At 41.3% G+C, this 25352-nt stretch overlaps 1 protein-coding gene across 1 annotated transcript; it reads right to left on the minus strand.

The window, feature by feature from the left end:
- Nucleotides 1-296: 296 nt before the first annotated feature.
- On the minus strand, nucleotides 297-21555 carry LOC117557110 (unconventional myosin-X-like; the record flags this gene model as incomplete). The annotated part of the gene is made up of 2 exons (XM_034232794.1): nucleotides 21382-21555; nucleotides 297-484 (listed from the first exon to the last, which is right to left on the minus strand). Coding segments are annotated over exons 1-2 (362 nt in total), but the record flags the coding sequence as incomplete, so codon positions are not given.
- Nucleotides 21556-25352: the final 3797 nt, after the last annotated feature.

Consider the following 25352-nt stretch of genomic DNA (forward strand, 5'->3'; position numbering starts at 1 on the left):
GCCAGAAATATATTGCCGTATAGCATTAAAGAAGAACATTTGGGATTTTGCAGACCATTTACATGCACCAAACGTATATAACACACTACAGGAAAGGGGGAACTCCCCCTAAAGCATCATAGGGCCTCTTTAAAGAAAGTTGTTATTGTTCCTCAGCCAACATCTAATTAGATTTGTGTCTCAGATTGTTTTCGGTGTTTTCTGCCCCCTAGTGGCCAAACATCTACGACAGCTTTAAAACCATAACAAGCACCACCAACCAACCAACCAGGAGTTAGAAAGAAGGATCCAGCTACCTGATGAGGACACACTGGTTCTGCAGTCTCTTCCACAGCGAGCGGTAACACTCGTTGGCGACGGCGAAGATGTGCGGAGAGATTTCTCCCAGGTGGGTCCGGCTGTAAAGCTCCATGGCGGCGTGGTCGTACAGACCGGAGAGAGACTGGTACGGGTTCACCGCCGCCAGGATGGAGCCGATGTACGTCTGAGGGTCAGAGAGAGGATGTTATTCACGGTGCACATTGGGATTTTGATTTTGATTTATTTCGAACGCATAAAACAATAATGAAACAAGAGAATTATGATACTGTACAGACTTAGGCAGTATCAAATATTTATTATTGACTTACAAATGATATATCTAAATGTATGTCTACATACAATATACATCAAATCAAGTTTTATTTATTTAGCACATTTATAAACGATGTTTGGTGGAGCCAAAGTGCTGTACATACAATAAAAATAGCCTACAGTAGAGACACTTTACAGCAAATACAACAGCACAGACCCTCTGTCCTTAGACCCTCTGTCCTTAGACCCTCTGTCCTTAGACCCTCTGTCCTCAGACCCTCTGTCCTCAGACCCTCTGTCCTCAGACCCTCTGTCCTCAGACCCTCTGTCCTCAGACCCTCTGTCCTCAGACCCTCTGTCCTTAGACCCTCTGTCCTTAGACCCTCTGTCCTTAGACCCTCTATCCTTAGACCCTCTGTCCTTAGACCCTCTGTCCTTAGACCCTCTGTCCTTAGACCCTCTGACCTCAGACCCTCTGTCCTTAGACCCTCTGTCCTCAGACCCTCTATCCTTAGACCCTCACATCGTACAAGGAAAAACTTCCAGAGAAAACCCACAGTTTAAGGGGAACAAGGGAGAAACCTCAGGGAGAGCAACATGTACAACTATAAATAGATTATATCATTAGTACTACAATATATATATATATATATATATATATATATATTATTCAGGGTGTAAATGAACCAGATGTGATGATGTCTACCTGTAAGATAGTACATGTTCACAGATAGAGTTACGTTAATCAGGTATGAATGGACTATTTTCACCTATCTTCTTAATTGGGCTGTTTTTGCATCATATGTTCGTTATACTTTCAATACCTCAAATCCCACAGGACCAGCGAGGAGCTATTAGCCTGGCAGCCCAGTAAGAAAAGCTTTCCAGTCCTGTGGCTTTGATAGTTACACTGGTTCTTTTCGTCTTTGTGGTGCAGGTGTATTAGCTGCAAAAGCTGCACAATCGTTTAGTGAATTATCCATCTGCTACCAACAAGACATTTCAGAAACAGGTTCTGTTGAGATTGAGATTTAAACGTCATGGTACGGCTTTCCAAAAGGTTTAACATGTAAATGACGCCAGGCTGTAACATCTCTGCAAACATCAAACTAAGAGACTAGTGGCGGATTCACAAAGGATGGATTGTGGACAATGTCTCCATCTTCAAGAATTGCACATCATTTGCAACCGTTATTTGCCCTGTCCAAAAGTCCAATCCACCAAAGTTAAGATGGACCATTTTAAAACGATGATAAACGATTGCAGAACATTGGTTTCTGAAAACCTTTCCAACGACAAGTGATATCTCTCTGAACCTATAAGTCAAACATCTCTGCAGCCCGTCACTGTTGGAATAACAGACGGGCCAAAGGCTGCACATAATCCAGTTCTCTGACAAAAGCTCAGAGTCATAAAACCTTTATTGAGCTTAATGGAAGTCAGACGACAGACACATGACCCCAGTGATACTCAACATCTCCGTCACCACTTCCTCTCAGCTTGGGGAAAGCTCAGCATCTCAACGCTCAACACTTCTGACCTGTTGTTGTTCTTTTCCCCTCGCCTCCCTCAAACTGCACATCTTCCAGAGCGGCTTCATGTTTCAGAGTTCAAAGCAAAGCAAACGGCTGAAGCAGAAGCCAGAGAAAGTGTTGGCAGTGTTCAGCGCTGCGGTGGTGACTGATGCATTGTGGGAAGGCTGGGAAAAAAGGCAGCACATCAGCATCTGTGTGTGTCTGTGAGAAAACAACTGGATGTTTCTCCCGATGGCCTCGCTGCGAGACGTCGTAAAGGTTAGCAGAACAAATCGTCACGGAGGCTGTTCAGAAAAGTGGTAGAGATGTGTTGATGCAAAGATACTAGGGCTGCTCAATTCATCGTATTTTAATCGTGATTACGATTACGGCTTGCAACGACTACGAAAACAACGTGATCGAAATAAAACGATTATTTTTTTATTATTACTTATTTTTTAAATTATTTTTTTGTATTGGTTTTTCAGTTGAGTTCTACTTTAAGTTCAGGGTAATCAACTGTTCAAAGGTTTTTTCTACAATAAATGGATGTTTTCAAAGTCATTTAATAATCGCAATTACAATTATTGACCCAAATAATCGAGATTATGATTTTTGCCATAACCGAGCAGCGTTAAAAGATACTGTCAAACCCAACAAACGCAAAGAGGTGCGGTTAACAAGTTGAGACGTTTTCCATCTCTAAGACAAGCGGACGTCCCAAGAAAACAAACCTTAAATTGGTTAAAAGAGTGAACTCGATCCACAGTTTGGAAAGGTTAACAATAATTACTTTTCATTTGGATTTACCCCTTAAAGGCACCAGGTTGTTTGTGTACAAACCCCAGAATAAATGTCTAAATTCTGCTCCTGAACCCTTTGGATAACACTCATGAGCGTGGTCCACTCCATGTTGGAGCAAACTCTCAAAAGTCAGACTTTGTAAGAGGTCATATGTCTCATTTCCCAGCATCGACACAAATCAACAAAAAGATGAAGCCAATCTGTTCAATTTGCTTCAAGGTCGAACATATCCAGACATCCTGTACCTTATCTACTTCTTGTGATACAGTATGTGTGCTTTGACTGTCAACATGTGTATTAGCCTTAATCATAACCATCTAAAGAACGCATATACCTATTCTTAACGATCTCTTTTAATCAAATGTTGCATGGGAATGTTCTTGTATTATGTGTTGCTGTTGGAGAATGGCAGTATATGCATGCATCACAATGACATATTGACAAGTCTTCCACCTATGGGTTAACATAATATTAACACGTCCTCATTCCTTAACATAACTGCAGTGGTTTTAAGCAAGTTATTAAAGTTTGGGAGCACTTTAGTTTAGGCAACACAACTACTTGCTTGGGTTTAGAAAAAAGCCTGTTTGGGTCAATAAGTGTAATTGTTACATAACTTAAGTTACATAAGTAAGATAACCCACGTTTCTCCATGAAAAGCTGCACAGAAACCCCACAAATCCCAGCAGCTCAGGTTTCATGCTGCAAAAAGGGTCATGTTGAACTTTACCCTACTTTCTCTCTGGAGTCTAAACACCTATTCTGCTAAATGTAAAGAAGACGAGGTATTTTCTATCATGTTCGTCTGAAGACGGGAACATTGTGTGTGTGCAAAGTGTAAATCGTATTACAGGGGATCAGAGTGTTCCCATGAGCACACATTAGGAGGTGAGGGTCGCCTGGAGGAGAAGATGCATTTAGAAGAAACACTTTGGTGTGCAGAGCTTCTCCTCCTCTCTGCAGACTTCTTGTTATCCCGGAACAACACAAGAGCACCTCTGAAAGCAGGCGGCTGTCAGTCACAGTGGAATCACATTTAGCGTCTGGCTGTAGTCCCACGGAGATGTGCTTCACACCTTCTGCTTGCTTTAGTGAGGCCGCTTTAGTCCTCTCTTCCGTAGCTTTTATTATCGCTTCACTACCGGTTAGTAAAAGGTTTATTATTCTACTGGAGCTTCAGCGTAAAGCAGACACATCTACAACAGAAGACCCCTTTTCCTCTTTATCGAGGTCAATCAGAAAACATTTCCAAATCGTTTGGATGAATAGAAATAAGACGAAAGCTCTGCCGTGCGTGAGGTTACACCGTGCCCAGAGCGCTGAAGAACAGATATCAGATTACAGCCATAATAACCATGATTAGGGTTAGTCGGCATAGCGATGCACACAGCATGAAGAGAAGACAATCAGCCTGGTGATGCAAAGGCAAGGCAAGTTTATTTATATAGCACTTTTCAACACAAGGCAATTCAAAGTGCTTTACAAAAAATGAAAGACATTAAGAAAATAGCATTTCAATCAGTCATTAAAGGCTTCATCTGAAGAGGGTCGTCTACTAAGAGTTTGAAGATCGCTCAGCTTTTGACATTATGAATACAAGTTCAACTCTCGTTACAACCTGTGGTTCACTTCAGTCATTACATATAGGATATTTAACTGCCCAAATAAGATTATACTATGATATGATATGCACCCGATGACCTGTAAAAGCACCAGTAGAAGTAGTGTAGTGTTACCCCAGATGGTTCCTCCGGTCTTACCATGCTTTTAGCAGAAAGCAGACAGCTTAGATAAATCTGCTTTTTCAAAGAGAAATGTGTCATGTTCTTATCATCAACAAATCCCCTGCATAAAAAGAGCAAAAGCATCCGTTAGTCAATCCGTCCTTCAGTACATTTCTACTTCCTGTCTGTTGCTTTTAGCTTAGATTGGTTCATATACTGAAGATATGGATCACAGACTGATTGAGTTTCTTTAACGAAAGGCTCAGCAATCTCCTTAAGCAACGCAACACAGTAGTTATTAATAAATGATACTCAAACAGTGGGATATACTGTAGAGCAGTGGTTCTCAAATGGGGGTACGCGGACCCCTAGGGGTACGTTGGAGTACTGCAGGGGGTACGTGAGATTTATTTGTATGTTAATTGAAAAAATAAATAAATACCAATTTTAGAAAAAGTAAGGAAGTTTGAGCAGAGTGGGTTTTATATGAACAGAGTTTCACATGTTTCAAAACGCGAAGTGTAATAACTGCAGTTTGCCTCGCTGTCAGAATGACACAGATCCTCAGTGAAGCACGAGCCCATGTTTCACTACATTGTACAACTTATTAAAAAGATCAGTTCAATGCAACTAATGTCGTCTTAGTGTTGAAATGTAGCATTTAAGTGTTTCTCAGTTACAAGGTTGTTGTTTTAATAAATCAGACACCGATGGTGCAGCGCTGTACTGTACCTCTTTATATAGGCATTTCTTCCCTAACAAATGGTTTTTGCGCTGATCAGGGGGTACTTGGCTGCATTTTTTTTTCAAAGGGGGTACATTAATGAAAAAGGTTTGAGAATCACTGCTGTAGAGGCTGGGGGCACTATTTTAAGCAACATTAATACACAATCTGGCCGATATACTGAGTCAAACTATAAAGAAACGCCATTCTAACCATGAACAAGTCCCATCAAGTGCTTTCCTCTGCCTAACCTATACCTCCTACGTTAACATGATTCTGTTAACTCCCCCCTGTGTAACGTCCTGGTTAAACATCCTGTCTAAACAAGACGTATCTCAGGATTCAGACGCAGGTATTCTCTCGCTGACGAGGACGTTTCCTCCAGTGCCAACGTCTTCATCTCCTGCTCATTAAAGCCCTCGTACAGACGCCCCGCTGACCTACAGATACTATGGATGCAAATACATTTGAATGGCAGTTGAGGGGAGAGTATTTACATTTCAAATACTGTGGACTATCCTGCCTGCGTGTGCAAATCATACAGGGGGAAGTCATAGTGCTGTACAGAGGATCCCTTTGTTATCTCTCTGTAAACACCGATCTCTGCTCAGGTGAAGGACTCCGTTTGGAGGAATAAAAGCGGAGATGTGTAAACAGTTTAGCTCTGATCTGGATCATCACACTGGAAAAAATGCAGCTCCATAACAAGTTAAAAAATAATGAAAACAAGTTGTCAGTTGAAATAAGTACAAAAAAATGTGCTTATTAAGATTCCTTTAAATAAGAAGGGATATTTAGATAAATCACATCTTGTAATGGAGCGGGGCCGTGACGAGTCCTAAAACCAGGAAGTGAGTCAGCATGTCACCACTTCCTGTTCCCTCGTCTCAGAGCCAATGGGATCTCTCCATAGGGTTTTGGAAAACATCTGGAACTAAGGTCTGTGGTTGAGACACATTGAAGAGACGGGTCACGTTTTGTTCTACATTAAATCATCAGCAGTGACCCCACTGGTGATTTCTGAAGAGTGGACGTGTCTGAGAAACGATGGTTGTTACCAAGTGGCTGAATAGGACTACAGAAGTCGTGGAGGTCGTTGTACGTCATTACGCCGAACACGTGAACACTCCTCTAAGTTAGTTTCTGTTCTGCTTGAAAGCAAGTCCCTGCCTCCTGCAGACTGTTCAAACTAACGCTTCAACTCGTTCCATCTAGAGTCTGTGTGTTTGAATCTGGATCTGAAGTTGGCGTGACGTTGAAGTCGTGCTGCTGGACTCGCTGTAGCTCCTTTATAGCATTTAGCTTCTGGTCATTAGAGTTATGATTCGAACATTATAAAAGTAGACATGTGGAGATGATCCGGCTGAACAAAACGTGCATTTATCAAATCTTATTTCCAGCTATTTTCCTAAATGCTATGGAGAAATCTCGTTGCTTTTTAGTCGAGGGAACCAGCCGCTTCCTTCCGGGTAAATACGTCATCCCTGCTCCGCTCTAATAGCTGGGAGAACTCATTTTGACCTATATTTGACCAGAATCAGGAAATGCGGTTACAATATAAGCCGCAAATGCTCAAAAGTAGGGCTGTGCAATTAATCGTATTTTAATCGCGATTACGATTATGGCTTGTGACGATTATGAAAACAGCATAATTGACAAAATACGATTATTTTGCTGGGTGTGCTTTCGCCCCTCCCTAAAAGCCCACTCGGCCACGTGGGAGTGACATGTGTTCATCGCGAGCGAAGATGTCAGAACAAGAGCAGCAACTCGTTAAAAAGAAGGGTCGCGGGGAGATTCCTAGTCGATCGCGAGATGTGTCTAAAAATAGAACAACAATATTCTGTTTTATCGTTAATGTCCTGTAACATAATGTTCCCGTGCCAGAATAATGCACTTGAACGCATCAAAACTTTGTGATTGGCCGGCGTGGCTGGGCAGTGGGCAGTGCAGTGACAGTCCGCACACATACAAGACCGCAATTATGGCAGAAGCAAAAAAGCCCAAAATATATAATTTTCACTCCGAGTGGGAAGATGATTATTTGTGTTTCTATTCCAATTCAAAGTCCATCTGTCTCATCTGCAATGCGAGCGTGGATTTATCGAAGAAGGGTAATTTAGGAGCGGCATTTCAAAACAGTGCACAAACGCTACGAGACGGAATTCCCTCCTAATTCTGCCCAAAAGGGGAGGGGCCTGAAAGGACAGCTAAATGCACAGCAGTCCATTTTCACCAGGCCCGACAACAAGAGCAAGGCTGCTACCAGAGCATCTTAACGTGCCAGTCACGTTCTTGCGAAACACATGAAGTCTTTCAAAGATGGCGAAGTTGTGAAAGAAGCATTCCTGGGGACAGTAACAATAACAGAAGCATTTCAACAGGTTTTTGATATAATACAAACTCAAGTTAGATACCGTTATTAATCAGCTGTAAATTTGAGTTTGTTTGAACTTATTCATTATAATTATTGTACAACATGGTATAAGAATGCAAACATTAAGATCTGTTCTGTTTAAATTGATTATAGTCTATGATCAATTCAGGTTAAGAAACTAGTGTTGCTATTTTAAAAGGCATTTCTTTTTATACTCGACTAAAATGCAACAAAAAAAGGGTTTGATTCTATTAATGTTGTCTTTTTTATTGCACTTTGGCAGCAGATTCCTGAGTAGCTTCAGATCTGAGTTGTCTTATTAGTAAGCCTCATTTATACTTTTGTAGCAACACTATTTTTATATAATGGCAAAGAAAGGGTTCAGAGTCTTTTCTTTTTGTCCTGTGTCATATGTGGCAGCACTGCCACAAGTTCCTCTTCAGAGAGGGTCTTCAGTGCAGGTGGCAATATCGTCCCCTGCCTGCGCTCATCTCTGAAACCAGACCATGTCAACAGGCTGGTGTTTATTGCAAAAAATCTTTAAGAGTTGACACGAGCAGCCCTACCAGCATTTGCCATGGTGGCCTAAACATTTTTATTTGGTCTTAAATTGTAGTTCAACATTTATTTCCTGTTACTTCTGGACCATGACGGTTGGCCAGCCTTCAACGTTTAACTGAGTGGAATATGATGAATATGTTTTACCAACATGTTGGCTATATGTTAAGGAGTTTTCAGTAGGTTGTGACAGTGCACTGCAACATGTTTGATTTCATTTATTTTGGTCTAATTTATTTTTATTTATCATATTAATATATGTTTAGTATGGTTTTGGAAGTGTGCTCCAACATATTTGTTGATCTTGTTTATTGGTAAAATATTATTTGTTTTAAAGTTCAATAAATGGTCAATGAATAATCGTCAAAATAATCGTGATATCAATTATTGACCCAAATAATCGTGATTATGATTTTTGCCATAATCGCACAGCCCTACTCAAAAGTGTTCAGATTTTCTGATGTTAAAGAAATAAGTTTCATCTGAGATACAACTCAAAGTACGATGTTTTGACTCAACAAGATGATGCATCGTCTAAAAACAAGCCCTGATATCTCACTGCAGTGTCACCTCTGCAGTTATTACATCTCATCTCAGGTGGAGAGACATATTCTATAGATACTAAACACATATACTGGGCAAGATTTAGAGTTTTTGTCGCGTGCTCTCGGGTTAACCTCTCTGAGGATGATGATGATGATGATGTGTCTGTGAGATGTTATTTAACTATGTGAGGAAGAAGACTTGCTGACAGCTGTTAGAGGCGATCCTGAATGTATTCAACAATACAAATAGAATTGAATAATACAAGCTAGGTTTAGGAGTCCGACATTGTATGGTATTTTATTTGATTGTTTTTATTGTATATTAATGACTGTAATGTGTATTTCTTGTAAACATTCCTTTGAATGTTTTTTTAATTGAATGACGGTAGTTATCATATATTTCTGTCTAATAGTTCTATATTTCTTTCCAACACCTAATGCCCCAAACAGCATGATCATTTGAATCCACTTTTACATAGTTTTACCCACTTCATTGTAATTAAGTGAACAAGTTGGGACATGACGAGCAGTGTGGACGACGAGCAACTCAAACACATCTTCAGAGGTGAGTGTTAAACTCTCCAAAGACAGATTATAAGTACAGTATCACTTTACTATATCTAACACTCAGCAGATAACGCCCTGACGAACAGCAGATCCCAGTTAGTGTCCAACTGAACTAAAGTGAGTGTTTTTCTCTGTTAACGGCAGCGAGAGAGACTCAGTGTTTACAGAGAGGCGTCAGTCAGAGCTCACGGTGAAACTTTAGAGCAGAGGGAGGCTGAGACCTGTCCAAAAAACCAGATCCCTCAGAGCCGGAGCCAGACAAACGCTCTGACGGGGAAATGAAGACCAGATGGAGCAACACTGAGGAGAACTGGAGGATCTGATCCAGGGTCTGTGCAGCCTGCATGACTGACGGCAGGACATGTAACAGAGTGGGGGGTGATCCTGCATGTATTAAACAATTCAAATAGAATTGAATAATACAAGTTAGAGCAGGATTAATATTACCCAGTGAGTCCGACATGTTATGGTATTTTATTGTATGGTTTTTATTGTATTTGACTCTTTCTTTGGTATTTAATTTATTTAATATGAATCTATTACGATTGTACTTCAAGTTCTGTCATGTATTTTATAGTTGTCTTTACTTACTTACCTACCAACCAACTTACTTACTTACCTACTTACTTACTTACCTACTTACTTACTTACCTACTTACCTACCTACTTACTTACCTACCTACCTACCTACCTACCTACCTACCTACCTACCTACCTACCTACCTACCTACCTACCTACCTACCTACCTACCTACCTACCTACCTACCTACCTACCTACCTACCTACCTACTTACTTAGTTACTTACCTACTTAGTTACTTACTTACCTACCTACCTACCTACCTACCTACCTACCTACCTACCTACCTACCTACCTACCTACGTACGTACTTACTTACCTACTTACCTACCTACCTACTTAGTTACCTACCTACCTACCTACCTACCTACCTACCTACCTACCTACCTGCCTACCTGCTTACCTACCTACCTACCTACCTACCTACCTACCTACCTACACCTACCTATACCTACCTACCTGCTTACCTACCTACCTACCTACCTACCTACCTACCTACCTACCTACCTACCTACCTACCTACTTAGTTACTTACCTACCTACCTACCTACCTACCTACCTACCTACCTACCTACCTACCTACCTACCTACCTACCTACCTACCTACCTACCTGCCTACCTGCTTACCTACCTACCTACCTACCTACCTACCTACCTGCCTACCTACCTACCTACCTACCTACCTACCTACCTACCTACCTACCTACTATTTTTTGTGTTTGTTTATATGTCTTTTACTAGTAACTGTATTCTGTGTGATATCAATTCTCTGTGAAATGTCTACTAGCACCTTGAACTGCACTTATTGTATGAAAGGTGCTATACTGTACAAATGAAGATTGTTATTATTTCTACAAACATATAAGGATCAGATCCAGGGTCTGTGCAACCTGCATGGCTGACGGCAGGAAATGTAACCGAGTGGGGGGGTTAGAGGGGTTCAGGCATTCAGCAGTCACCGTGTCACAAAGACAAATTCCTGCATTTGTTTGACTTGGCGATTAAAGCGACGCTGGTCCACGGGTCGAGTTTAATATCAACGCTGACGGACGGAAACCAAACATCTGCTGCAGTCGTTCAGAGAGGAGGGAATATTATTACTATGTTAAAGTGACACAAGAAAGTTTGGCAGGTTTCAAGGCGACATGAAACTTTTCAACATATATTTATTTATTTCTAAAATGTTTTAAATGTATTCATATTTAATTTCTTGTGTTTATTACATTTTCTTTTAAATGTAATCTTTGTTCATTTGAGCTTCTTATGTTAAAATACATATTTTCTATGATTAAATAATTAAATAGCATTTTCTCATTTTGATTATAATACATGGTTGGAGGTTTTGATACTAGTAGGGGATAACAAAAAAAACGTTTTAATTTCCTGTGCATTCGACTGGAAATGAGGAGCCAAACTTTGCTTTAAAGTTTAAGATAATAAGCTGCTCACATTTCCGATGTATTCTCCTCAGGAAATGAAACCCAAAGCAGAAGGTTTCTTATCCAGAGACATCCAGCAGAGTCTTTGTGTTTCTCTGATGAGTTTCAGTCCAGTTGTCTCTCTTTTTGCTCCATGTTGGGTCTCCTCCATCTCCTGAGGGAAATACCTGTCTCTATAGCTGGAGGACAACGATCATACACATGAGAATATATTGTTTTATTTTCCATGATGTTACTACTTTGTTTTTGTGATGTATACTGTTAGGGAATCATTTGCCCTGCTGTCCTCTTTCACCCTCTGACGCAGATGCTCAGCCTCGAGCAGCCGCTATCTCCCTTAAGGAGGGGCTGCCCTAGCAAGTTGTTGTTGTTACCAGTTTGTGACCGGGCAGCTCCCGGTCATTGTTGTGGGACACATCCTTCTTGGGGTGTAGATGACCCCGAGCCATAAGCGACAACAAATGTGAATCAGTTTCCTCCACTGTTTAGTCTAACTAATGAAGAACGTTGATTACCCTCAGAGAAACTTAAACATCATAACGTGTGGTCAACTCGTGGCCCGTGACATTTCTTGTGAACTCTCCGGCCGAAGCTCCAAATAAACCGTCAGTGTTTGCCATCAAAGCTCCAGCTCTCCTCGTGTCTCTCTTACCTCATTCACACCAACGGTGTTTCAGGGCCGGTTCGGAGCTGGAGCTTGAACCAGGGTTTTCCTGTTCACACCGCAGCGGAGCAGCCCCTAGCTCCGGAATCCGGTTCGTTTCGAGCACCAAAAAATTGTCCGGCCAGAGCAAAAGCACCACATACGTCATGCTTACGTCGAGGCGGGGGCAGGGGCGGGGGCGGGATCAACTCCTGAACAACAACAACAAGCCAACTTTTTATCCAGTTTGTACACAACGATGGAGAAACGTAACAAGCAGCAGTGGTCCACTGAAGAGACCAGCTACCTGCTGGGAATCTGGTCTTCCGAAGAGGTGCAGAGGAAGCTGGAGCACCATCGGCCATTGTTGTTGTTGTCAGCTGTGAGGGGTTTCTGCGCGGTGTGGCTTTATGAAGCAGGCACGCAAACGGTTACGTCATGACGCAAACGATGATGCAATGACGCAGCACCAGTTGGACTCTGGGCGGTGTGAAAAGAGCCGGAGCTAAACCGAAGAACCGGTTCTGAAACTGAAAAGCTCTAGCACGGAGCTTGAACCGGAGTTGCGTTGGTGTGAATTCGGAGTCCTGACTCCAATTGCTTCAGAAGTTTCCCCCACATAGACTGTAAAGTAATCACGCATTACACAAGGAAGGAACCAACATTGTGTTTTAAGGTAAAAGAAAGTTAGATTTTCTTTTAAAGATCGCTGCTCAAATGTATTTTTCCTCAGATAATTAAACCGAAAACGAACAGTTTCTTATTTACACATCCAGCAGTAACAGGATCATATCTTCAGAGTCTTTGTGTTTATCCGATGAGTTTGAGTCCAGTTGTCTCTCTTTTTTGCTCCGTTTTGGGTCTCCTCCATCTCCTGAGGGAAATATGTTTAGCTGATAATCGCTGCACGATGTTCACCAGAAAGTCTCTAACGGTGTCTGTCTGCTGTTCGCTGCTGTGTACCAGAAAGAAACACTATGAGAGCGAGGAAAGTGAAAAGGGAACGATAAAGTTGTGGAAAGACAGATAAACAATTAGCTGAAACTCACTAAAGCCCTGTTGGATTCAGTCAGCTGATACGTCTAGTAGTGGAACCAACATTGAATCATCAGAGCCAACAACAATGTCCCCCAGATTCCAGACGAATGTGTTTTCTGTTCTCAAGGTCCATTAACAAATAACAGACGAGTGAAAAACCAAAATGTACCTTAATTAGCGACCAAAAAATGCTAAAAAACATTTGCATGGAGCCACACATGCCACGATTTCTCTAATTCCACTAATGCAGTCATTTCTCTCACATTCGAGATATTTCCAACAACACAGATCTAAATCAAACCAATGGGCGGTGTGGGAGAGACTACTTTGAAAACGTCTTCACACTGGAGGAAGTCGAGCTACAGAAAAGCTTCCTTACGGAGAAATCTAAGTAAAAAATGATCAAATCAACAAAGAAAATGTGTTTTAAAATGACTTGTAGTTCACTTCTCCCCAACACGGCCAACGGGACAGTACCCACTCTTAGTCTAAATCACAGGAAGTGACATACGTACCGAGGGTATTTGTATATATAGCCGACAGGAAATGACATGGAGGTTTTTTGGCCGGAGGGCAGTCGCTCCACATCTGACAGTAATCAGCTCTGAAGCCTCTGCAATGTAAACGTGCCTCCACATGCACACGTTCCGCTTTAATACGAAGTAAAGTGGCTTTGTGTTTCAGTGTGTCCAGAGGGATTCAGTGTGTGGTCTGAAGGTGTGTGTTCAGGTGGAGAGCTCTGACTGCAGAGATCACAGAGATACGATTGAAATGCATGCAATAAGCCTCATCTGGACTATTTCAGATATTTGCATTTTGAAATGTTGTTATACGATACAGCTTATATTACAAGAAAATTAAACCTCAAACTATAAAATCTTGCTCTAACAAAGAGTGAGGGTCTGTGCAAGCAACATCAATCTGTGTCATGGCGTTTTGTGTCCTTCTTTTTGTGATTTTTGCACGTTTTAAGTTTCAACCCATTAACCACTTATCATTATCATCAGCTTGTATATCTACAGTTGAGCCATTAGCCGATTAGCTCCAGGGTATTTTTGACAGAAGCAGAGGCACGATTAGTTACGGCCCGTCCACACAGCAGCGTTAAAAAAATCTTCCAAAGCTTCTGCCCATTGACTTTGAATGGATTGACGTCACTTTGCCTCACTTTTCGCCGAACTGCATTGTGGGAAGCAAAGCGGAGATTTCCAGGATTTTCAGGATTCAAAAGTTGAGCAATGTTCAACTTTTGAAGCTGAGGTGGAAGCATCAGCCAATCAAATCCCGTTTATGCAAATCTGACAGTACAAGCGCTAGCCAATCAAACCGCGTGCCAGCTGGGAGAGCCAGACCGCAGTTCATTTTCTATATTCCTGAAAATGGAGGGGAAGTGAGTTTTTGCGGTAGCAAATCACCCGGTTCTTTATGACCAGTCGCTATTAACTTACCGGGATACAAACCGGAGGAACCAGGCATGGAGGGAGGAGGCAGAGACAGTGGGTGAAACTGGTAGGTTTTATATCCAGTTCACTTCGTTTGAACATTGCTATTGCTTTGTATGTCGGGGGCGGGAGATTCATGTGATTGGTTGTTGGTCGCGTTGCTCGCAAAAAATCCCCAAGCTTTCAGACACGCCCACCTCCAAGATCTTCAAGATTATTTTAACGCGGCTGTGTGGACGGGCCGTTACTCGTTCACAGGCCATGCATCGATTGGTTTTCTCCACTCCAGATTTCTGCAGAAAGCTTTAAGACTTTCTGTTTGGAGCTGGGAGTTTGTGAAGTGAACCTGTTGCAGCCGACACACGGAGACGTATTATTCTGCACCAGTCAGGAGGCGGATTCAGTTTGGGAAGAAGCTGAGCGAGTCGGCAGTGTTCGAGCTAAGACAAGGAATAAGACAGACTGTTTTTGATATCCCGTGTGAAGCAAGGAGAAGCACAACCCTTCCAATATCACAGCGAATCTGAGCGCTAACATCAAGTTACAACGAGTTATTGTGAGTGTTTTTTTTAAAACAACGTTTCCAGAATGAAGCTGCAATGAACAATTCAGTCAATTCATTTGCAGAAGGAATTGTCTGCCTTCAGTCAAACAATAAGTAATGTATATTTTAAATATACAGATACAAAACGGTTCGGATAGGCAGGAATAGAAAGGTCTTGATTTAAAGACCCCCTGCTGTGAAGAGAGAAAGAGAGAGGAGACAGTGTGTGTGTGTGTGTGTGTGTGTGTGTGTGTATATGTGTGTGTGTGTGTGTGTGTGTGTGTGTGTGTGTGTGTGTGTGTGTGTGTGTGTGTGTGTGTGTGTGTGTGTGTGTGTGTCTATGAGAGAGTGTGTGTTGGGGATTCAAGACAAATATTGATGGGGCAGAGGCAAAAAGAACAGCGTGTGATAGAAAAATTAGATGAGAGAGGGACAGTATCGGGGTACAGAGCGAGTCAGGGATTCCTGAGTGTGAGTGTGAGTGTGTGTGTGTGTGTGTGTGTGTGTGTGTGTGTGTGTGTGTGTGTGTGTATAACCTTTAGAGCTGCTGTGATTGTAACCAGCTGGGCTGTCAAACAGTGGCCTCTCTCGTCTTCCAGTGGAGCGCACACACAAACACACAGGCACACACACGGGCACACACACACACACACACACACACACACACACACACACACACACACACACACTAATGTCCATGTTTAGCTATGGAATGCTAAAGAACAGTGTAGCACTGGTAGCTCCACCAGAAACCAGCCGCACTAAACACATCAGGTTTACAAACTTCTACAGATTTTGTAATGTCAAAAAATATAGAACATCTTGTAAGTAATCACAGAGAGAGTGTGTGTTTTTCAAACCTATTTTTCTCATGGTACTTTTTAACATATTATAGATCTATGATGACAAACTTTGCTAAACAAAAACAAATGTATTGGCAGACATGGTGTGTTACAATTCAATGTTCCACATGTTCAAAAACACCATCGTCAACTCGACTGCAAATCATCTGAAAGCCAATGATCATCTGAAAGCCAATGATAGTCGAGGACGAGAGGACGAGAGGGCGAGAGGGCAAGAGGACGAGAGGGCGAGAGGACGAGAGGAAGAGAGGGCGAGAGGGCGAGAGGACGAGAGGACGAGAGGGCGAGAGGACGAGAGGAAGAGAGGGCGAGAGGACGAGAGGGCGAGAGGGCGAGAGGGCGAGAGGGCGAGAGGACGAGAGGGCGAGAGGACGAGAGGACGAGAGGGCGAGAGGGACGAGAGGACGAGAGGGCGAGAGGGCGAGAGGGCGAGAGGGCGAGAGGACGAGAGGGCGAGAGGGCGAGAGGGTGAGAGGGCGAGAGGGCGAGAGGGCGAGAGGACGAGAGGAAGAGAGGGCGAGAGGGCGAGAGGACGAGAGGGCGAGAGGACGAGAGGGCGAGAGGGTGAGAGGAAGAGAGGGGTGAGAGGGGTGAGAGGGCGAGAGGGCGAGAGGACGAGAGGGTGAGAGGAAGAGAGGGTGAGAGGGTGAGAGGAAGAGAGGGTGAGAGGGTGAGAGGGTGAGAGGGTGAGAGGGTGAGGAGGGTAAGAGGACGAGAGGACGAGAGAGCAGGAAGGCTCTCGGTGTCCTGAGGAAGCTTCTCTCTTCCTGCTGAACTCATTAGCCCTCTTTATTTAGTTCTCTCAGAAACCCTGCGGGGGGGCTCTCAGGAATCCGGGGCCCCTGATTGGTTACGAGTCGGCCCCTCGCTCCGATGCGTTTGATTTCACGCATCAGTCCCTCACCTCTGACTGCCCCCCCCCCCCACGGAGACTCTGGTATTTCAGGAAGTCAGGAACTTTACCTGAGATTCATCCACAGAGGTACTGCTGACACACACACACACACACACACACACACACACACACACACACACACACACACACACACACACACACACACACACACACACACACACACACACACACACACACACACACACACACACACACACACACACACACACACACACACACACACACACACACACACACACACACACACACACACACACACACACACACACACACACACACACACACACACACACACACACACACACACACACACACACACACACACACACACACACACACACACACACACACACACACACACACACACACACACACACACACACACACACACACCTTTTATAAACATCATTTATATAAAATTATGTAAATTAAATTAAGAAGATGAAGTAAAAAGGTATGAATGCTGCATTGCATGATTTGGCTACTAATCGTGAAGTCAGCTCTAGTTCCAGGTCTCTTTTATATGTCCAATGACAAATGACTCGCTGACGCCGTCCTGATGAACCCTTCCTCTCATGGCACTGAAGGCGCTGACTTTAGAAAGAGAAACACATTTCTGGAGAGTGTATGTGTGACACTGAAGATTCTCTGGAGAGTGTCAGCAGAAGACAGAACCCTGGCAGGAGCTGAGAGACGAGCGGACATCTCTACTGAGTACAGTAAACTGCAGATAAGTTATAAATCCAGACACTGAAAGCTTCTGGAGAGAGACACATGACTGGAAGTGACTTTGAATAATTGATTTATGGACAAGTCTGTGAATGGGCCTCTTACTTTTAGACAAACAAGCAAGCAGTGCAGATTTTGGGCGACGGTGATGCATTGATTGGATAATTTCTGCCATACGGGAGCATTCAGCAGTGATTAAAGTAATGAGAGTGCGTCTGTCATAGGTTACCGTGGAAACACAGAGCTGCCTTTGTCTCAGGAGTCAGACAGAAAGTTCTGCCTTCAGGACGGAAACACACCAGACTACTTTCCAGCAATGAGAACCTAAAAATATTGAGCAGCCCAACGTTTTATATTAGAAATGTAAAGTACGGGTCGACAGCACAGAAACTCCCGGATGCTAACTTGTCTACATTGGGCAATTTGCAAAATTAGCATTTCCAGACAATTTTGCATCTTGGACAGTTTTGGAGTGTTTTTTGGGGTTATTCAGGATGCTGAATGCATTTATGACAATTTCAGGATCCAAAGGTCAGTCTTAACCAGAGAGTTGCCATATGTGTACTCTCATTGGGCTGATAGTGATGAATTTCGGGTTGATTTGAACGTTTTATGGTGCTATTTTTGATCCTACAAATGTCAGAAATGTATTCAAAATCCTCATTAACCTTAAAAACAACACCAAAATGGGCCAAACCATTGTTTAGCTATTGTCTGCTAATTAATGCAACTTATGCAAATAGCCCAACATCCGGCATTTCCCATGTGCCGGGGACCCTTACCATTTCTAATCTAACTTTGGGGCACTCAATATGTCCGGATTCACAGCAGTGTTGGGATGTGTCCTACATTTCCTTTGTCTTCGTCATACAGTAGTATTTCCCAGAATCCTTCACTGTGACGGGGTCAGCAGGAACAGAGACGCTTGGTTGGCTAATTATCTCACCGTGTAAAACAGGACAGGCTAGAATAATGACCTATTTAGCATGGAAGTAACATTCGCACCAATACTACCCAATGGTTGAATGTAATGAAGTATACTCAACGTATTGTAATTAGGTCCAATTTGAAGGTACTTATTCCACTTTATATTTCTACGTTCCTACATTTTAGAGCGAACCCTAACCCTATGATTCTGAAATGGGCCATTACCGTATCAAGTAATTTAACTGTTGGTACATTTTGATGCCAAGCCTTTTGTACTTTAATTTAAAGGGCCCTATTATGTTTTTTGTAATTAATTGAACATCTTGGATCCAAAAAGGCTAAAATAATCTCTCTTGTGTTTGGGTTTTATCGCCTGGTCAAAGTTTATACTCACAAAAAACAGCAATTATAAAAAGTAGGCCTCAGATATCAAAATGTATACAGTATGATAGGGAATACATACTGTATCCAAAGGAAACACCAAACTGAATCATAATGATATTAAACCTGAAAGAAAGTTGAAAAAAATGTCATGCACTTTTTTTGTGCGAATACGTTTTTAAATCAAGATCAAAACGTGAACTTTTACTATGATTTCTGTTTCAAATGATCAAAACGTTAACTTAAAAAACTTTAGAAAAGCCTAAAAGACAATGTTCTAACAAGACATTGGGCATAGAGGACTTTGTAGGCTAAAAAATATATATTACATGAACAAAAAATTGTTTATATTTTTACGTTTTTATGCTGGAAATGATCTCATAAAAGTTTCTAGAAGTAGTGAAAAAGTAGTCAGACAGGTTTATATGTTCTTGTAAAAGCCTGCTGTCTGTACCCGAGTGTCCTGTACGTTGTGTTCAGACAATCCGGTTCATAAGTGTGTCTCACCGCCTCAGGCAAAACCTTCACTTTAATAAATCAGAGACAGAAACTCTTCTGACTGGATGTCCACGGGGAGACGTGTCTCAGTTTGCATTTCTGATTCTGAACAACAAGCTTCCCTATCTGCCCGCGTCTCGAGGCTATCTCTGACGTTGTGTAATAACTACTAAACATGATTCAGCTGATAGATGGGAAGCTTGTTGTCGTCCATAAAGTTATCATTCTTATGACGAAGGATCGCGTTTTGGGTTAGGGGGCTAAAACGTGTCTTTTGCCACACTTGTCAGGACTGGTGAAACACGTTAGATTTGAAGGGGTCTCGTTCTCGAGTTGTGGCAAAAAGGCTCAATAGCATAACGTTTCTAAAATGGAGCCCCTCACTCAGGTTTCACTTGTGTAGGTATAAGTAGCATATATATACTTGTTCCCTCAAAGAAAATACAATGACATTTAAATACAAATAAATAAATAAAATAAAAAAGTGCAAGAAGAATTAATAACAAGAAAAAAACAAGAAATACAATTAAAAATGAAAATAAATATATATAATAATAAAAATGATATATAATTAAAACAAATAAGAAGAAGAAATATAAATAATAAAAACATATAATTAAAAAATATATATATATATATGAAGGAAAATAGAAAATAATAGAACATATAAATAAAATAAATGTGACAAATACTCAAAGATTATTTGAAAGGTGACCATTGCTACTGGAAAGCTTGCAATGTTGTAAAATCCACTTCTGGTTCACCTGCTTTTTTTTGTATTATCTCATATTGCAAATTGCTTCAAGGAGTAGACGACATCCATTGGACTAAATCAAACATCCATTGGACTAAATCAAACATCCATTGGACTAAATCAAACATCTATTGGACTAAATCAAACATCCATTGGACTAAATCAAACATCCATTGGACTAAATCAAACATCTATTGGACTAAATCAAACATCTATTGGACTAAATCAAACATCCATTGGACTAAATCAAACATCCATTGGACTAAATCAAACATCTATTGGACTAAAACAAACATCTATTGGACTAAATCAAACATCCATTGGACTAAATCAAACATCCATTGGACTAAAACAAACATCTATTGGACTAAATCAAACATCCATTGGACTAAATCAAACATCCATTGGACTAAATCAAACATCCATTGGACTAAATCAAACATCCATTGGACTAAATCAAACATCTATTGGACTAAATCAAACATCCATTGGGACTAAATCAAACATCCATTTGGACTAAATCAAACATCCATTGGACTAAATCAAACATCCATTGGACTAAATCAAACATCCATTGGACTAAATCAAACATCCATTGGACTAAATCAAACATCCATTGGACTAAAACAAACATCCATTGGACTAAAACAAACATCCATTGGACTAAATCAAACATCTATTGGACTAAATCAAACATCCATTGGACTAAATCAAACATCCATTGGACTAAATCAAACATCCATTGGACTAAATCAAACATCTATTGGACTAAATCAAACATCTATTGGACTAAATCAAACATCCATTGGACTAAATCAAACATCTATTGGACTAAATCAAACATCCATTGGACTAAATCAAACATCTATTGGACTAAATCAAACATCCATTGGACTAAATCAACATCCATTGGACTAAATCAAACATCCATTGGACTAAATCAAACATCCATTGGACTAAATCAAACATCCATTGGACTAAATCAAACATCCATTGGACTAAATCAAACCTCCATTGGACTAAAACCAAGACAAACAAAAAGGTCCAGGTCTAAAATCCTCCGACAGAAGAGTTCAGATCGACCTCCACCTTGGAGACTCTTTGGATCCATCATAAACTCATCATCAATTCAAATCAATTCAAGGCTTTATTGTCATTTTCATTGACACATCTGCACCGTAGCTCTGAACACATGACAATAAAAGCCTTGAATCTTGAGTGTTATCCAGCAGTGAACTCACGTAGATGTGTCTCTGCTGGTAGCGCAGGAAGAGGTTGTGCATGATGGCTCCGTCATGGAGGTCCTCCAGCGTGGACATGTCCTCCACCCCCCCGACGCTGCTGTGGTGCATGGGCTGCACCTTCTGCCTGCTCAGAGCATTCTGCTTATACGTGTACACCTGCAGCGGGGACATGGACAGAGATGGAGATTTTAATCATGTCATTATGTATGCAAAAAAACAAGATTGTATTATTTAAACAATGATATGATTTTGGCTAATATTAGAAAGTCTGCTGAGCGACAATTCTTATTTTGATTCAGGGGTCTGCAATTAAAATGCAACAATATCTTAAACACCCGCAGCAGGAAATGGAAAGAGATGGAGATCAAATGGGTCCCGTTGGGCTGACATTGGGCGTATTGCAACGTAACAATAATTCCAGTTTCTAATTGAATGGAAATGGATTTCTGTAGAAATTGAAAGTGCACATACAGAAAATCAGAAAACCTTTATTCATCCCACAGACATTACAGCAACAGTGAAAAGCCAAACATACCAAAATACTTACTAAAAAGGCATGCATATACAAAAGCAAAGATTCAAATAGAAATACACATTCAAATGTACTCAAATACACATCTAGGTTGACAACAATGGGTACCAGTAACAGTATATTAGAATACATAAATAAGTGTAGCATGTGTAAAGAAGTGTGAAAGCAGCAGTGGTGAGCCGTCAGGGCCCTCTAGGCCCTCTGTGAGGGCCGAAGATATTCTACAAAATAATATTTAAAAACATTAAAAAAATATATATATTTTTTAATATATTCTTTTTAGTTATATTTTTCATTAGTTTTACCAAAATAACTTGATTTAATTTTATTTAAAATAACATTTCCAAAGAAATAAATCCTTCAAATCTGCCTATTCAGTTTCTGTTGGAATGTGAAGGGTTAAATGAAAGAAGCTCGTCTCTGCGAGGTGAAGCTAGGAGCTGTTGGACGTCCAGCTATGAATTCACAGAGGGTTGCTATAGTAACTCAACGAGAGAGTAATGTCAGATGACAGTACAATTGACCAATCATATCTTCCCTCTAAATGGGTGGGTGTTATTATCGCGGACTTTATGACAAGTTCCGCCCGCTGTGAAACTTTTCTTGTTTCCATAACAACAACAACTTCCTGTCAATAGCGTAAACTCGCCTTCAAAATAAAAGCATGCCATATATTATTACACTTCAGACATACAACTGCAACGAAAGTAACAAACACAATGCAATATCCTTTTCAATTTCAAAGAACACAAATAGGGTTATTTACAGCTGTTGTTTTGTGTGGTAGAGGGTCGCTGTCATTGATGCGTTTTGCACCCCGGGCCGTTGTTTTGATATTCCGCTGAAGTATACACTGTGACGTAATCATTTGAGGGAAGGGGTGGGGGTCAGAGGGCCTAGGTATAAAAGTCACGGCTCGCCACTGGAAAGCAGTATTAAAGGTGGAAGTATATATTGAACAATTACAGATGTATTTCAGTAGTTGAACTGTAACTACGAGACAGAAGTAATCATTATAAAGCAGTATATATATATTCCACTCTTGTGCCTTGCTCAGAGACACCTCAGCAGTTCACAGGGGAAGGTCTTGTACTTTTAGAAGTGCATGTTCACTTGCTTTGTCTAAAATCTAAAATGTATATCTGCACAATTCGCGGTTCATGTCTCCGTTGGTATATCTTATGTTGGACACATTTCCTACGATACATCGTGCTCTCTTTTTGATACTGATGTTGAGACGCGTGGAAAGTGTTTTGACTAAATTCCGTTATATTCCTCACAAAGCGTGAAGGCTAAAACTCAACCTTACAAACGTATTACTGCAGACAGATAGAGAACAATGACAGACATAATATGAATGTTTCGGGTTAAGTTAGACGAGATTGGAGGTTTTTACTTGACTCATTTCACAGAGTCTGAGCAGAAACCCTCTCCGGCTTGTTTACAGCCCAGGGTCATGTTTACCTCAGATATATAAACCGTACGTCACCTGGGAGCAAGGTGACAGGAAACCTGAGCTGTTTTTACGAACCAGGAGAGGAAAGTTAATGTTCTGCCTGCAGGAGACAGATAATGATACTTTAACCAAGACCTGTTGTTAACTCTCCTCAAAACCAGTCTGTGATTTTTTGTTGTTCTTATGTAGGTGAATGGCACTGTAACCACATTTTGTTGCACAACCCTGTGTTTTAAAATACTTAAAATTGTTCCGAGTACTTTTTTATTGTATTAAAATAAAAATAAATATGCAAGAAGAATTTAAAAAAAAGGGAAATCAAACAAAACTATTGAAATTAAATTAAAAAAAAAGTTAAATAGTCCGAGAGAATTAGAAAAGATAAAAATAGATTACATTAAATGTGGAAAATAAAATAATAGAAAATGACAAAAGAATAGTGCAAGTATATAGATATTCTGGCATTTATACTTTCCCTCCACAGTACATGTGTCAGATGGTTGAACACACATTCCTCAAACCACAGGAACATATTGTGAAATAATCTTTAGAGCCGTCCAAAAACCAGCGATTTTCTGAACCTCATTTGAATAAATAGAATCTGATTCTCCGTTAGTTTCCTGCATTCATCAGAAAGAGGACGCTTGTTTTACTCAGCATGTAACGGATTCAGGTTCCTCCACCTCCCTCTGGTTTACATTACAACCAGTGATTTATTTGTACCACTCTGTATTTTGACCCTTTTTTAAATATTGTCGTCTTATATTCAGTTAGCATTCCTGCTGTGCAGCCGGAGGAGTGTTCCTCTAACCTCCTAAAGATCGAACTCCTGCAGCAACGTGAAATGTAATCTGTCCGTCAGGATGTTTCAGCACCTTCAACGTATCGTCTTCCTCCAAAGAAAGACTTCTGCAGGATTCAAACAACTCTGAATCTCAGGTCATGCTAACATAGGATCTGGTTTTAATCGTTTCAACATCAAACATGGAAAGTAATCTTGCTTTGTTCCGTCCAGGTTCTTCCCCCAGCTGTTTCCTATCATTATTACTGCAACACAGAACTATGTGTTTGTAATGTTTGTTATGATCTGGTTCCTCCCTCAGAAGAGACCGATTGGTTCTGAAGGTTTGTTCAATCTGTGTAATATGTCATGGGATTTGATTTAGAGTTTCAGGGCTTCTGTACGTTTTCTCTGAAGCTTCTGTGAACTGGAGGTGTGTTGTTCTGGATCAGTCATTAATGAGCCAAACAGAGAGAAAGCTTGAACAACAAGCTGCAGGGAATTGGCTTGGGATCACTTGCTCTACTTCATCTTGAATGGAGCGTCATTGGTTGACGTTTGGCCCGACAACAATGAGATAATATTGAGTAAAACCACTCTTTCGACAAAGAGGCTATTCTTCCGTTTTAGACAACATACTCTGCCCCAGGGCGGTCCTGTTTAAATTAGGAGACCTCCCATTATCACGCTCAGCAGGGGGTCTGCAGCCTGCATGGGGTCTGCAGCCTGCAGGACGCACGGTTTGACTGCTTCAGTTAATGAATATGTTGGAGGTATTCTGTTGCCTAAAGAGACGCGGAGGACTTTACAGACTCGGTTCTGGCTCCTTGGCTGTGGCTGATATTTACATTCTGTAGTTCTTGTATGAAGTTTCACACCGTCAGACTTGAACCACATTGGCTTCTGGTTGGAAAAGGAAAGCAGCCAAGAGACAGCCGTTTCAACTTTTTCCACAAACAGCAACACCGCAAAGAATATTCAATAACACGTAGGAGGAGGAGGAGGAGGAGGAGGAGGAGGAGGAGGAGGAGGAGGAGGAGGAGGAGGAGGAGGAGGACGGGGTTTTCTCAGACTACAATGTTTTTCAGACATTTCCAACCCTTCTGTCCTGTGACAGAAAGAGAAACAGAACGATGTCTACTCGCTACTAGATTATTTAATGTCTGTGAAATATTACCAAAAGGTTAGGAGAAAAGTAT

This window comes from Gymnodraco acuticeps, unplaced genomic scaffold (assembly GCF_902827175.1).
Source record: "Gymnodraco acuticeps unplaced genomic scaffold, fGymAcu1.1, whole genome shotgun sequence".
Classification (NCBI taxonomy): domain Eukaryota; kingdom Metazoa; phylum Chordata; class Actinopteri; order Perciformes; family Bathydraconidae; genus Gymnodraco; species Gymnodraco acuticeps.